The sequence below is a fragment of the Zootermopsis nevadensis genome, unplaced genomic scaffold (assembly GCF_977971745.1).
Source record: "Zootermopsis nevadensis isolate Lab colony 2312 unplaced genomic scaffold, Znev_1.0 Znev_ptg000027l, whole genome shotgun sequence".
In the NCBI taxonomy this organism is placed as follows: Eukaryota; Metazoa; Arthropoda; class Insecta; order Blattodea; family Termopsidae; genus Zootermopsis; species Zootermopsis nevadensis.
The window spans coordinates 164,405-180,303 of record NW_028259159.1 but is presented as its reverse complement, the minus strand read 5'-3'; the positions used below and the strand labels follow the sequence as shown (position 1 = coordinate 180,303).

General features: G+C 38.5%; 1 protein-coding gene across 13 annotated transcripts in view; it reads left to right on the top strand.

Moving 5' to 3' along the window:
• LOC110836502 (Cyclic nucleotide-gated ion channel-like) overlaps window positions 1–15,899 on the top strand; it is a 232,959-nt gene that overhangs the window by 82,816 nt on the left and 134,244 nt on the right. The window contains exon 1 of one of the 13 annotated variants that reach the window (XM_087356626.1): window positions 5,694–6,149. The exons of the other annotated variants lie outside the window; for them this stretch is intronic. Within the exon in view, the coding sequence (XP_087212752.1) occupies window positions 6,009–6,149 (141 nt within the window). The 5' untranslated portion in view covers window positions 5,694–6,008. Of the gene's footprint in view, window positions 1–5,693; window positions 6,150–15,899 lie in introns of those variants that run through there. 13 annotated transcript variants of the gene reach the window in all.

Sequence of the window (15,899 nt, the reverse complement as noted above, 5' to 3'; positions counted from 1 at the left end):
AAATAGGTAGGAGCAACCCTAGCGTCTCTAGTAGATAAATGTCATAGGATTTTGCCAGTTTGTGTGGGAACGTGATTTAAGAAATACATAGCATTTGTTAGGACGTTTTTCTTGTGGAACGTAAAAGACATCGTTTGCACGAATTCTAAATTTAGTTTTCGATTTGAAGACGGTGAATAATTAATTAACAGTCACAGCTGGGCACGTGAAACTTTATGTGGATGTAGATGCACACGTATAAATATTTCATGAAACATTCTTTATACTTTACCAATAACAAACACGGCAGGGGTTGTGTAAAAATTTTATATTACATCCAACATATTTAGTCTGATTCAGTCCTAATATAAATTTAGCATAGATGTGGCTGTAGTTGTACCACATAGAATAAAACATTTGAAGCGCCATTCGTTCTTCCAGGAAATGATTGTTTCGTTGTATTCATACCACTGCACAATTTTATTATCTACTCTCTGTGCACTACTTTGTTTTTGTCCATTGTTTATTTCGTACCTAATTTCACCAGTCGGTCGTAAACATCTTCTCCCAAGTTCATTTTTGTTAATGTAATAGACTGAACTGGAGTTTAAATACGTATTAACTGATGGAATTGAAAGAGGACAGTTATACACGTGTACAACGGAAGATCGCTTGCCTTGTCGAATTCACCGCAGTTATCACATTGCACACAATGAGCAGATTAATAATTTTACTCTTCATCAAATGTTACGGCGATGAAATCATAGAGTATGAGATGGACGTGTTATGTAGCACGCATGTGATAGATGGAAAATATGTTCAATATTTTTGTCGAAAAACTTCGCTAGAGGAGAAATAGATGCCCATGGGAAGATACTACTTACGGCGGTGAATATGAAGATGGCTGTCTTCTGGATTATAGCGCCGTGTAGCCTGGTAGAAATTTGCCTATATTTCAGAGGTCCTTGCTGCCTCTATCATCAGCGAAATAGATTTAGCATCTCTATGTCAGTACTGAAGATGGGGTCAGTATGTTTTTCTGGAACGTTGGCATCTCCGACCTGTTTATACGGTGCCAGAATCCCGAAGAAGAACAACATACAAAATTTTTATTTGTGAAACAGCAGAATACCAGATAGTGAAGCTGGGGAAAGAAATCGTGAGGAGATATCTTTCAAGTTGACAGTGTTAGGCTTTACTGTGAGTATAGATCGTCTCCTTGTGTTTGTGTGGATGTATATTCAATAATGCAAGCGTCAAATATTTCCGTTTTCGCCATTTTTGTCATTCGCCATCTCGTGGGTATCATAAATCCACTGAACGAAATGTAAATGTCACATCATTCTTCAGCCATCTTAGTACAGGGAGTACGGAATGGCGAATGTAGCAGGCTGTCACGGGAAAAGACGCTAGCACATCTCTATCGGCCTCAGAGATGTATAAACGTATTGAAAGAAATCAGAATAACTTGTATTCTAAAATTTCTGGGATCTGAATGAAACTTTGTGTCAGTACTGAGATAAATATCGTTTACGGGTGACGTCTTCATAAAAATGACATGAAAGTAGTATTTCCTTTCTCTCTGAATTTTAACAAACGAAGGGCTGGATTTATGTATCAAGACAGTTTTTCTTATGGCGAATGTATTTTATTTGACACATTATACCATGACCAGATCGCAAGTTCCAGTATTGCTGAAATATTAAGAAGCCCCTATCTCAACCGGAACTTGTCAAAATATTGATAGATACAGAGTTTAGGTATGTTTATTCAGTGGCAAGACTGTCTTGCAAACCGCGAGATGGTCAAAAATAGTTTGTTACATCGTTTCAGTTTTATAAATTGTGTAATACTAGAGCAACGCGCTCCTTCCGGAGCGCTGTCTCTATCTGATGTTTTAGTTCTTTACGTCGCTGTTCAGAGGCCAACTGTACTTAGTAGCAACTAAACTATTCAATGAATAGGAGTGCTTGTAATAAGTGTAATGTCTCTTATTCCTCATTGGCTTTCTGTTCTCCTCCGTTTCTTCTTCATGCCTTAAACGTTTCGTGGCAGAGAACGGTCGTGAATATGTTGCATGGTCATAACTGTAGCTGAAATTAGGTAAGTGGTTTATCAAACTAGCGTGACGTTACTGGGCTGAGCCTATGTGTGTTCGATTTCTGGATCCATTAGTATTTTACTTGTACCTGCCACTCTACTGGTCAAATAATAGAATTAGAGTAAACTGGATCAAGAGACGGGAATACGGCCATTCGTGACTTCGAAGTGACATAAACTATGCATGTACGCTGCAGTCGGTCGGGACACGAGTTGACCAATCACAGGGTGCCTAAGATTGTTAGGAAATAACACGAGAATCCCAGAGATCCCGTTATTGTTACGGAAAAGAGCGTCAATTTATTAAACACTTATTTTCGTCCAACTCCAGTTTTATACTGCGTGAAGAAAGGCGTCTTCACCAAATGTTATAAATAATAAATGACGAAGGGTGAATGAGCCATGTAGCTCCCGTGGGAGAGGTGGGAAAGGACATTGAGCTAATTTTAATTTTTTTAAGTACAGTACATCCAAACCAGAGTATATTAGTTTTATCATCGTTGCTAAAATTAGTCCTTTGTAAATATTATTTTTTTCCTTGTTTTAAAATCTGAAATTATTACAAAATATTTTGACTTAAAGAATTTTCAGGCAACATTATGGTGTTGTATTGATCGGTGATTTTAATGCTCATGAATCTTATTGGGAACGATTTGTGTTCTTGGCCAATTATCATTTTTATTCAAAACTTAAGGGGGAAGAAATCTAATCTTCGACGTGTTTTCTTGACTGAAGTCAACGTAATGCATTTGCCGGCAGTAGCAGTCTGCTTGACCTAGTTTCTGCTAACTTTGCTGATAACGAGTGTCTGTTTTATGTGCTGTATCTGTAATTGACCACTTGGCTGGTGTGTGGTTACAAAGAACGGAATTGAATTTTTACCAACGTTATAGTCTGAATCAATGATAGGACTCTCTCGATAAGAATCCCACAAAATCTAAACTGAAAACTTATAAAGTTCATACAAATATATCGCTTATATAATGTTCTTTAAAGTCGATACCTGCATTACGTGTCCCGTCCATATTATCTATGTGATTTGTTCACAGTGTTAATATTTGGCGAATGGTTCAAATTGAGAGCTTTGTTATTCTGCAGTTCTCATTATCATCATCTTCCTTCGATTCTCTTTGGTTCAGGTGTTCTCAGCATGCCTTTAGAAAAACTCTTTATTACAATGGTCGAAATACCGAAGAAATCAGTATAATGTTCTGGAAATAATATATCATGAACTAAGAAAATAAAAAAAATCGAAAGTAGCTGTTATCAAATTCCATACTTCAAGGTCATTTCAGAATCGTACGACGTTGCTGCACGAATAGAGGCCCAGGCGATTGAAGACAGCTCGCAACTCGCAGTATATTAAACCTGGCAACGCTGCACAGATTTTTAAGCATTTCACGACGTTGCAAGTTAAATAGAATTTAATTGCGGTTTCTTGCTGCTGGAGACTTACTGTTATCAGTATGCTGCTGGCAACAGCGGATGCATAACACTGTTCTATGCTCGGTGGGAGTTAAAATATAAGCCAGTGGTAACACCGGCTGTCTCCTCCAACGTACAAAGAGAAGTCGTAACAGAAGGTGCAAAACAATGGCACCTCCTTCGATAAGTACCGTGTTGTGGCAACGTCTTTATTCCCTCTCTCTGAACAGCGAAAGCAACCGACTGACGTCAATCGTAGACACGAAGTGCATGTTTATTCATGGGAAGCGAAGTAGCGTCTGTTAATTACTTAGTTCTGTCCTCTTTATAGCTCTTCAGTTCCATCGCAGTTGGTCCTACTGCCTCTGCATTATTTGTACATAAAATTGTAGTTATACTTCTGGTCACGAAGTTAGGACAATAAATGAGTCGTCTAGTGTCGTGTTTGATGATCACACGGTCCTGATGGATCGGTAGTTTAGAAGTTGTTTCGGGTGACTAATATCTTCCATCATTCTAACTTAACTTAATCAAGTTTGAAGTTTTCTGATGATGATGTTTTATAATATGTAGAACTGTTGTTTTGGACTTTGTCCATCGTCTAAATTATAAAGTTATAAAACCGCAAAGTTTTGGAAGCTAAATTCTACTTCCGTCTTCAGATATAAGAAAGGGGGAAGAGGACAGACAGTCTATCTGTTGGGCCTCCTGACTAAGTTAGCTTCACATTCTAAATTAAGTTTTGACGGTGGCGACTCTGGTACCAAGAAATGCAAAGAGACTGAAGTGAGATATGGCGGAGTCCGGCTTCAGTTGGCTTGAAGATGTTTTCACATTTAATCATTGCCATACCTTTGGTAATTTCAATGCGATTTTCAAAGATAATTTTACAGTTAATTTTATTACTATTTAACACAAAAATGTTTAATTAGTGTTGACTTTGTTTAGCCATATACTACGTCAGTATTTTAATAAACGTTGATGTGACCTTCCATTTATCGCGTTCAGTCCTGGTTTGTCTGTAAAAATTGTGCACTTGTTTATTTATTATTGTCGAATACACTGCAGTATCTTGTATCTTATCACTTTCAACCGCTGAGCTCGGCAGATGTTGTCCTACTGAAGAGATTTCTTGGGGTTGTCCTTGCAGTACACATCGACAGTTATGGTTGTAGCTTCATATGATTGTTTTCTCCTGTCTTCAGTAAATAATGCAGTTTTCCAATGTGTGGTTGTACCAATCAGTGAACACTGTGCACACCTCCGCATCGCCTCGTTCGTGCCTAATGCTCTAAGCGTGTTTCTGTCTAAATTTGAATGAATTGTGAGTGCCGTTGAAATATCCATTGCAGAACGCTGTAACGCATTTGAACTTCAGAATTCACACTGTCTCATTCATTGGAATATTTTTGTTTATTTTCAGCAATGAGAATAAACGTCTTGAAATGTTAATGCATATAGTAGAAGTTATATATCCGAGGAAGAAAATCTGTTGTTCCATCGTGAAAAATTGAATATTAAGAAGTCTTAAAGAATAAGTCGTCATAAGCGCTTGGCACTTTACTACATTCTTAGGCTATACCTTGTTTCTTCTCCATAATCATATATAAACTGATTTTTGTTGACACTTTCTGTAGCAAAAAATAACGTTTAGATTCAATGTCATATTTCTTATCAAAATCGTGTAACAAGTCTGAAATGCTAACGAATGCATTCGACCTAAAAGTTTGAACGTTATATCAATTATCTTTTGTATAACTAATTAATGGGTGGACCAATTTTTAGCTTTTTTCATCGCGTTATAGAACATTCCATTTTGTGTTCTGTTGAGTAATTTGGAAATAATTTTGCAGGAAGTAAGTTCTTTTTCCTAAAGAAGAGATTTTAATACTGAGAAGGAATGTACAGAGTACTAGACGCAGTCTCAGTTTTTAGTAATTTAAAATGAATATTCTACTTTCGTTCAGTGACTTATACAACAAACCGTAGCAGACTTCAGTTACTGCAGCTTCATTTTATAATGAACCAAGAACAGTACAGTAATTGCAGTGAATCCCCAAAGAAATCAGAGACATGTTTTGGGCAGTTTCTACATTTTAACGTAAGCATTAATAGGTCCTGTTGGAAAGGAATCTGTGCGAGATATCGAAACGTCGAAGAGAACTATTAGACTACTAGACACACATATTGTATCTTGTGCAAACACGAGTCTGACTTAAAACTCCTTTAAATGCACTGAGAACTGAATGTCGACTGTAGTTCTTTGAAATCGATTTCTTAACTCCCAGGAGATTATCACGAGACAGTTCCATCACAGACGTAGGCTTTCAAGAAGAAGAATAAGAAGAATGGGGATAAAAGTGGTAGTAACGGATAACTTTTAACAGTTTTAGTGGTTGAAAAGAATAATGTAACAACTTGCGACGTGAATTCTTGAACTGACCTGTACGGAGATGGAAGGATAAAAGACAATTTCTGGCTGAGGACGAAGTGAAAGGCTCACCATGAGTGGCTTCGGTAGTAGGTTAGAGCCTGTAAATTCCAGGACACCACAGATGCAGTACCTCAGTGTGTACGATCCTAGGACTTCTATGAGGAGTCGACGCTTCAACAAGTGTTCGTACAGACCTCTCACTCTCAAGCCGGTAAGTGTACTGTTTTCCTAACGGTACATAGTTTGTGCGGTTTAATCTGCACTTATAGTTACAAGTACACACGTGTACTTATGTTGACATTTAACCATAAGCTTGTATTTCTTTCAGGGACTGAGTGTATACTAATGTTTAATGTAACAGTTCCCTAGGCACTGATTTTACGTTAACAAAAGGGAAGCACTTCGAAACTTAACTCCGTCGAGTTCACTTTCAAAAGATAATTTAAAAAGAAAGAGATACCAAAGGGAATGTTGGGCCAACTGCTGCTGTTGTCATACCACCGCGAAATTGATCTGGTATCTTTATTTTCTCATCTGCTGACGTAAACCTGCAACTTGTATTTGCTTTATTAAAACTTTTACATTTACGTTTTCATTACATAATTGTCAAAGGGCTATAACGTAAACAGTAAAACATTCTGAAACAATGACACAAGTTAACATGGCAACAGTGTAACTAAGACGGAGACAGCAGGTTATAAAGAATTTGGGGTTGAAGAGAGGGTGAAACGCGCGTGGGCGTAAGAATGACATATGGGGAGAAAAAACCAACCAAATCGATAAAACAAATACGTACACAAACGCTAAACCACCTTTACAGCATACAGCAGTGGTATTTTATCATTTTATAACTTTGTTTAATTTTTAGTTATTTCGTAGTATAAGTTTAATCAGAATATATGACTATACCCCTTCTCGAAGGTATCACCACCTTGTCGAAGGCAATCTGCCGGGTGAGGAGGCTTGCGTGCTCAAATGACCCTTAGGGCTATGCCGGCCTGAGCTTCGGCTCATGGTAGGGTCACCCAAGCCGGACAGGTCTAAGGAGATGCGCTAGACTAAGAGTGATACCCTGGTCCTCCAGGTTGGGGGTTGGGTGTAGGGCTAACAACCTTTCACCTTTAAAAAAAAAATATGTGTTACGAAAAAATCAACCAAGCCTCGGATCAGGACGGACTCTTTGGCACGACCACGGCAATTGAAAAAGGACATGAGATTTGGTACCTGGAACATTAGGAGCCTCTATAGGGCTGGGGCACTGAAATCAGTGTGTAGGGAATTAGGGAATTATAAGTTAGACTTAGTGGCAGTGCAGGAAGTGCGATGGGAGGGGGAGGGCACGATCCCAGTGGACAATTTTACATTTTTCTATGGAAAGGGGAATGACAATCATCAGCTAGGGACGGGTTTTTTTGTTCATAGCAGAATTAGGGCAGCAGTTAAGAGAGTAGAATTTGTTAGTGACAGGTTGTCTTACGTAATTTTGGAAGGACGTTGGTGCGACATCATTGTCCTTAATGTTCATGCCCCAACTGAAGACAAAAGCGATGATATCAAGGATAGCTTTTATGAAGAATTGGAATCAGTATTTGATACATTTGGCAAGTATCACATGAAAATTCTGCTAGGAGATTTCAATGCAAAAATTGGGAGGGAGGATGTCTTCAAACCCACAATAGGCAGCGAGAGTCTCCATGCACTTAGTAATGATAATGGCGTCAGAGCAGTGACCTTCGCTACGTCAAAAGATTTAATTGTAAAAAGTACAAAATTTCCACACCGTGATGTTCATAAATACACTTGGACTTCCCCAGATGGCAGAACACACAATCAAATAGATCATGTTTTAGTAGATAAGAGAAGGCAGACAAATGTAATTGATGTGAGATCATTCAGAGGAGCAGATTGCGACACTGATCATTATCTGGTGGTAGCAAAAGTGAGGGAGCGGCTTTCAGTAAGTAGACGAACTAAACAAAATTTTGACACAGAAAGATTTGATTTGAAAAAATTAAGTGAGGGAGAGGCAAAGGAACAATATCAAGTTGAAATTTCGAATAGGTTTCAAATTTTAGAGACAAATGAGGATAATGAAAGTGTGGACATCAACAGGGAGTGGGAAAATGTCAGAAACTGCATCAAAATTTCAGCAAAAGAGAAACTAGGATACTACAGGAGAAAGCAAAATAAACCGTGGTTTGATGAAGAATGTTCAAAATTAATAGATCGAAGGAAGCAAACAAAATTTCAATGGTTGCAGAACCCAAACAAAACAAATGCGGATAATCTATGTAACGTGAGACGTGAGGCTAGTAGAACCTTTAGGACTAAGAAAAGGGAATACCTGAAGGGCAAAATTGCTGAACTTGAGACAAATAATAAGGAAAAAAACATCAGAGACCTGTACAGAGGCATTAATAACTTTAAGAAAGGATATCAACCCCAGACTAATTTGGTAAAGGATGATAGTGGCAATTTGCTTGCAGATCCAATAAAAATTGTGAATAGGTGGAAAAATTTCTTTAGCGAGCTCTTAAATGTTCATAATACTGGTGATATTAGACAGATTAAAATGCATACAGCTGAACTGTTGGTGCCAGAACCTAGCTTAGATGAAGTGGAACTAGCCATTGGGAAGTTGAAAAGTTATAAATCTCCAGGAATTGATCAGATTCCGGCCGAATTAATTAAAGCAGGTGGCAAAGGGTTGCATATGAGGATCCATAAGCTTATTCAGTTAATTTGGGATAAGGAAGAGATGCCACATCAATGGAAGGAATCCATAATTATTCCTATTTATAAGAAGGGGGACAAGACTGAGTGTGGTAATTACCGAGGAATATCGCTGCTATCAACCTCATACAAAATTCTATCCAACATTCTTTTGGCAAGATTAACCCCATATGCGAATGAAACTATTGGGGATCATCAGTGTGGGTTCAGACGAAACAGATCAACGATTGATCAGATCTTTTGCATTCGTCAGATACTAGAGAAAAAATGGGAGTTCGGTGGGACTGTACATCAGTTATTTATAGATTTCAAAAAAGCCTATGACTCTGTGAAGAGAGAAGTGCTATATAATATTCTTATTGAATTTGGTATACCAAAGAAGCTAGTGGGTCTAATAAAAATGTGCTTAAATGAAACCTGCAGCAAAATTCGAGTAGGTAAATATGTATCTGAGACATTCCTCATCAAGAACGGTCTAAAACAAGGAGATGCTTTGTCTCCCTTGCTCTTTAACTTTGCGCTAGAATACGCCATCAGGAAGGTCCAAGGTAGGCAGGAGGGTTTGCAATTGAACGGGACACATCAGCTATTGGCATATGCTGATGATGTTAATTTATTGGGGGACGATATAAATACAATAAAGAGGAACGCAGAAGTTTTACTAGAGGCTGGTAGACAAGTGGGGCTGGAAGTAAATTCAGAAAAAACTAAGTACATGTTAGTATCTCGTCATCAGAAGACAGGCGGGCAAAATTATCTTAGGGTAGCTAATAAATCCTTTGAAAGGGTTACAAAGTTCAAATATTTGGGAACAACAATAACAAATCAAAATGATACTTGTGAGGAAGTTAGGAGGAGACTAAATTCCGGAAATGCTTGCTACTTCTCAGTCCAAAATATTTTGTCTTCCCGTCTGATTTCTAAGAACCTGAAAATTAAAGTATACAAAACAATAATCTTGCCTGTTGTTTTGTATGGGTGCGAAACATGGTCTCTCACTCAGAGGGAGGAACACAGATTGCAGGTGTTTGAGAATCGGGTGTTGAGGAGGATATTTGGGCCTAAGAGGGAAGACGATGGGGCGTGGAGAAAACTGCACAATGACGAGCTTAAAAATCTGTACTGCTCCCCCAGTATTGTGAGGGTGATTAAGTCGAGAAGAGTGAGATGGGCGGGACATGTAGCGCGCATGGATGGGACAAGAGGTGTGCACCGGGTACTGGTTGGGAAACCTGAAGGGAAGAGACCGCTGGGGAGACCTAGACGTAGATGGGAGGATAATCTCAGGCGGGATCTATCCGAGATAGGAGTTGAAGGAAACTGGATTTTGTTGGCCCAGGACAGGGTCCGGTGGAGGGCTTTGGTTAATTCGGTGATGAACCTTCGGGTTCGGTAAGCCATCTAGTTAGTTAGTTATATGACTATACCAATGGATGTAGTGCTGTAGTTTATGTAAGAAGTCAGTGGTCAGAGGATAAAAAATAAGTTCGAAGCACGTCGCCCATCAGTGTGAACTGAATTATGTATATGAACTTACAAAGATGGTATGAATTTTCTTTTGTGCAGGATGACAATATTTTGTACTTACTACTGAAGTCATCTCATAATCTTGGGGACATATCAGTGTCAAGAAAGACAAATCTACAATCTTAACCATTTTAATCCGAAGCTTGTCTAAATATTTAAGAATTCAGTCCGTACCTCAAAGAAAACACAACACTTCATCATTATAAATATTAACTGGTTAATGCTGTATGAGGAGATCATCTTGTTTACACTGAGAATTATGTGGAACATTAATATAAAATAGTTACGGATTGATAACCAGACGGAGTATGTAGTTCCCACTGGGCTTCGAAGCATTAACAAGAACAGGTCACGAAGACCAGTATTTGACAGCTTAATTTTTATCAGAGTCTGTTTCATGTTGCTGTTCTAGAAGGGTAAAAACCAGAGCTAGAGTAACACTAAAGACCATGTCATGTATTTAACTTTCGTAGCCTCTGGCGTCTGCTTGTTGAAGGCCTGTCAGTGGAAGGAACACTTGCACTAACCGAGATCAAGACTGCGTCATTTCTTTCATCTGTCAGAAAAGTTTAAAATTTTTCAGCCAGCTAATCAGAGACGTTCTCTGAGGAACGAAGCTTAATAATTAGAACAAGTTGCTTTATCTTTAGCGAATCTCTACAGTTATATTCAAATTCAAAGCAAAAGTTAGAAATGGATGCCAAAAATTTCTGGGTCTTGATAATTTCTAAATTTCTAAGCTGCTTCCCTTCCAGCTATTCAGGCAGGACATACGCATTTTCTCTAGTCAGGACAATTTTTTGTAAAATTTTAGAAACAAACTTAAGCTTTGCAATTAAGCCAATTTTTTTTTGTAAATATATTCGTAATAAGAAAAGAAATTAAGCGTAGATATACAATCTTGGTTGAGATGGTAGTTAACAGTAGATAAGTAATAATAATAATAATTTAGGGAAGTAGAGCATTATTTAGACCAGTGTAAATAATAATATTTTTTGTGTTCATGCAGACGTTAACGAAGGTATATTTCTGATTGTTGAAGTTCCACTTCAGGATTTTAAAGATTATCAAGAAGCTCTCTTTATAAGTTAATATTTCATGTGTCAGGTGTCTTGAAGCTGGGCAGATCGATACATTGTGCCACTCCTGACGGCTTACTGTATAGGTCTTCCGAAACCTCTAGGTGCAGGAAGCTTGCCACAGCGTTCATTAGCGTCCACCCTTCGCGTGTTTTAATACCCCCTGCATGAAACACCCTTTGGACAGAATGTGGTGTACTGGGTTGTAATAGTGTGTAATATTTAAGGCCGGTATAAACATTTTGGTAATGAAATACAAATTTAACTGTAACAGCACAATGTCTTTTACATTTATCGAAGCTACACAATCATTTGACTGTTGCCTTCAACACAATAATGTGTGAATTCTATTCAGCGTCGTTATATAACATACAAAGGAATCCTGAAGCCCCAGAATATAAATCTGACATGATGACGATTTTAATCCTGCCTGGTTACTAGACGCATACGAGATCTAGTTCTTCACCTGTACTCGTGGTAAAGTGACCTAGTTCTACTATCAATGAATGCGGAGTGGGTGTCAAAGTTGTTTTGGAAACGTGAAGAGTAAAATTCCAACGCCACTACTTTAATTAAACCCCTGATGAATATGTATCCCGGCACTTAGCTCCTTAAACCTGTGACGTAGGTCAGGTCTGACATTTGGGGGGGGGGGGGGGTGTCTGCTAGCGACGTCTGTGAATCGCTCCACTGGTACCACCTGGGTTTGTCACATGCGAGCACCGGAGTGTGATGGATGTATTTGCGATTAGGCAGTTGTATGGTCGATATTCGGCACTTGAGTAAATACCAAACAATTCAGTTATGAATAGTGATTCAAAACATATTATAATGATTTCAGAAGCATTATAAAGTTTTTCTCAGTCTCAAATGCCATATGAACATAGGTCTGACTTTGAACGATTACCGATTTTCATTGCTTAAATGTTTAGAAATTAGAATAAGTAAACAGGAACTTCCCTATTTTAGCCGCTCAGAGAAAATTTATTTGGATCATAGCTTCGTGAGTCGATGGCTCGATCTAGGTGGTCCACAAAATCGGCAGCCCAGATATCCAGATCTCAACCGTCTATATCTAGTGTACTGTGGACGATAAATGTTATTTAAATGCGATGCTCAAACTTTTGTAAAGTACAATTCTAATTAACTGATAAACGTCATACACACGATTCAGACTTGACAGGATATATACTGAAGCTGGGGTTGGTCTTGAACATTTATTGTAAATCCAGTAACAAAAGCTTTATGTATGTACTAGTTCGCTTATTCTTGACAGCCAGATAGTTATAAATTATCGGACCTATGTTTGTGTATATTTCTGACCGGAAATGCACTGAGAAATGACTCTTGAAGTTACAACACAAAGTTATGAATCATTCTGTTTATATGTTTCATATATCGGGCATGTTGAAACTTACGTAACACTACTTGGGCTGCGTCATTGCTGGCTGTGAAACCTTGTGCCTGCAGTTGACTTACAGTTAGCAAAATCTGGGCAGGCAGTGCACAGACAATGCTACCTCCTAATTATCTGTCGTGTTGAACCCAAATATTTGTATTCAAAGTGGTTTCGGATCACAGGAGAGCAACCGGAAACTGTCGCTCTCTGTAGCCTCGTACGTAACATCGATAGCAGCCTTTTTTTATGCCTCATGGAGTGTTCAGGTACGTTCGATTTCGATTACTCGCAGTTGGGTTTGTTTTGCGTAACGAGGAACATGGCGATGACGCGTCTCACACGTATCCATTCGAATCCGTGCCAACAGCCGCCAATTCTAACGGGCGTTTTGTGTATACTTGCTTAATCTCTGTAGGCAAATGACGGAATATTAATTAAAATGATCCACGACCTTGTCCTCGACCGTTCTGTTCCCTTGTTCACATCCCAATCGAAATCGATACTGCACATCCTTAACAGTTGATATAATGTTGTCAAATAATGTATTAACCGAACAAGCGGAAATAAAATTAACTCTTTTAAGCTGAAGTTTATCTGAGTATCACACAGTATTTCAGTCCGTACCGCAAAGAAAACACAAAACCTCCAAGTTACAAATATAAGTTGATTAATTTTGTTCAAGGAAATATTTATTTTTCTATGAGAATCATATGAACCCACGAATATAAAATAAAGGACTTGATTTTTGAAGCAGGTATTATATATGTATAGTTATCACTGGGTTTTAAGTAGTTGATAGTATGAAACTGTGAGAAGACTTGATAGGGAACAGCAGTACGAAAGGAATTGTCATGTGTTTTTGAAAAGGATGGTCCCGGAGCGCCGACCGTACCAAGCGTATTTCGACAACCCTAAGGAAAGATAAGAAATGGGTCGTTATAGATTAGAATGTAATGGCCAATTTACAGAATCACAGACGTTGTTATTAAAGAAGGCGAAGAATAAAAAGAAAAGTAATAAGAGGATTTGTCGAGACGGCTTTTGGAATTAAGTATGTACGAAGCAATTATTTCACCAGTGTTGAGGCACTGGACAACAAACACAAGGCATCACCACAATTTGGTCAGTTCATCGTTAACGGTTTATGGGATATTCAGATTAGAGACCGGTTCTCTGGTAATAACACAAGTTTCGAGTACACAATGATGATCACATACAACTTTACGTTTCACGTTGTTCCGGTTATAATTTGGATTCTGTTTTTAGATGGTGGCACCGTGTAGGCTGCTTGGCAGACATTTCATTGATCCTTACTATCTTAAACTTTAAGGCGAACCCAGTGATACCGATACTTTAGGGGCACATGTCGATGGAAACTGCCCTGGTTTGATTCACTGAACGACAATCGAAGCAGAAAAGTAGATCGACCGATGTCTTTCTGTAGGACAGAATGAGTGGAATGTCAGGAGCGAATGGAGACGGTCGGATGTAAATGGAAGTAGGGAAAAGTGATAGAAGAGGAAATAATGGGATGAAAGGAAGAAAAGATAAAAGTGAAGGGAAAGGGGTTGTTTGGCATTGCTTTTTTTATTATTAGTCGTAGAAGACGTCAGATCAAGTATAGATAGATGAGATAAATGCTTCTAGTTTTAACCCCGCCATGAGAAGGCTATACGGGAATTAAACCGCCCGTCTTTTGGTACAACGCAGTAAGATTGAACTGCTTTATTGTAGCTTGCGCTGACAAATTTTACCAAAACGCCAACCTACTTTATTCTCGCGTGATATTTACATCCGTTAGCCCATATATCATAAAACGGTGTAAGTTTTGTTGAAATCATACGAGTCAGTCGTAAGTAGTGAATGAGGGCTCGCACACATCTTGTTGTGGGTAGATGACCCGATTACTCCCACATCCAATGACACTCTTTATCTTGAAATGAGAACAAGATGTGTGTAGGGACAGCGCGTCTCACATGCTCCGTCAGATGTCACTCTGGGTCATAATGGCAAAGAACAAAATATACCTTACGAACAAACCGCAGAAATACAGCAATGTTAAACAAACATCCAGCTTCCATTAAAATTTATTATAGTAGCCGTCAACAAACTGGATGATTCAAAATTGTACTGCGGTTGTAACACGAACAGAGGAGTCCAGGCGAGTGAAGACTGTTCAGAACTCACAGCGACGCAAAGCTACTAAAGCTGTGCTGTTGATTTGGAAGGGGGATTGAAGTCCTTTTGTGCATTTTAAGCGTCCTATTTGATGACGGCCACTATGAAACAATTCTATAACAAAGTGTTTCTGTAAAATACGTACGAAAACACATTAAGGAAGAATGGAGCCTGGAACTGGGATTCAGTAAGCTGCCGGTTGGAAAATATTACACAGAGTGTTGCAAACTGGCCGTCCCAGGCTGCAAAGTTGAATATCAACGTGGAAGGCGGCTATTTTGAATACTTGAATTAACAGAGTATTTATATTAATTAAACGTAAAATCGTAAGATAAAACGTTCATAATTATTTCAATTTCAAGCGTTTCCTGAATTTTGAACCACCCTGCATGAAGAATAACTTTGTGAATTACACAGGTAAACTTAATTTGTTAGGTTGTGAACAAAGTGACTTATGATTGGCTGGACATGTAGTTAGTTGGAAAATAAACGAAATGGAAAGAGATAAAATTATAACATGTAAATCCTTCTTGTGGATTAGGTTGTGAGAATGGGAGATGGATGAAGCTTTGGTATGATCGATATTGCAACTTGGGTTTCGCTTCTAGAGCCATGGTTAGTCACTTACTTAGGAATAATAGGGGATGAAAGCAGAACGCCCTCATCAACAGCGGGTGAAGTTACCATGACAGCGTAGATGCCCCAGACACGCTTACGCAACTAACTCTCTCCGTGGAAACTTTTTTTGAGAAGCTGATATTAGTCAAGAAATTCCCCGTGAAGGGTTGAAGCTGATTGATTAGGATGGGGCTACGAATGTTCTAATTTTATGGCAGGCATCAACTACCCACAGATAATTACAAAATGTTTATAAGATTAGTAATTGTGCAACGAAGAATCATAACACATTTCCTGCGTAGAATCAATGTTGAATTCTTCGAAAGTACACGCTGTCTGTAAGTCAGTAAATGTCACAGTACATAGACAAGGTTTTATATATGGAATGTCATTTGTTTCTATAAAGTATGAATTTATTTGTGGAAAA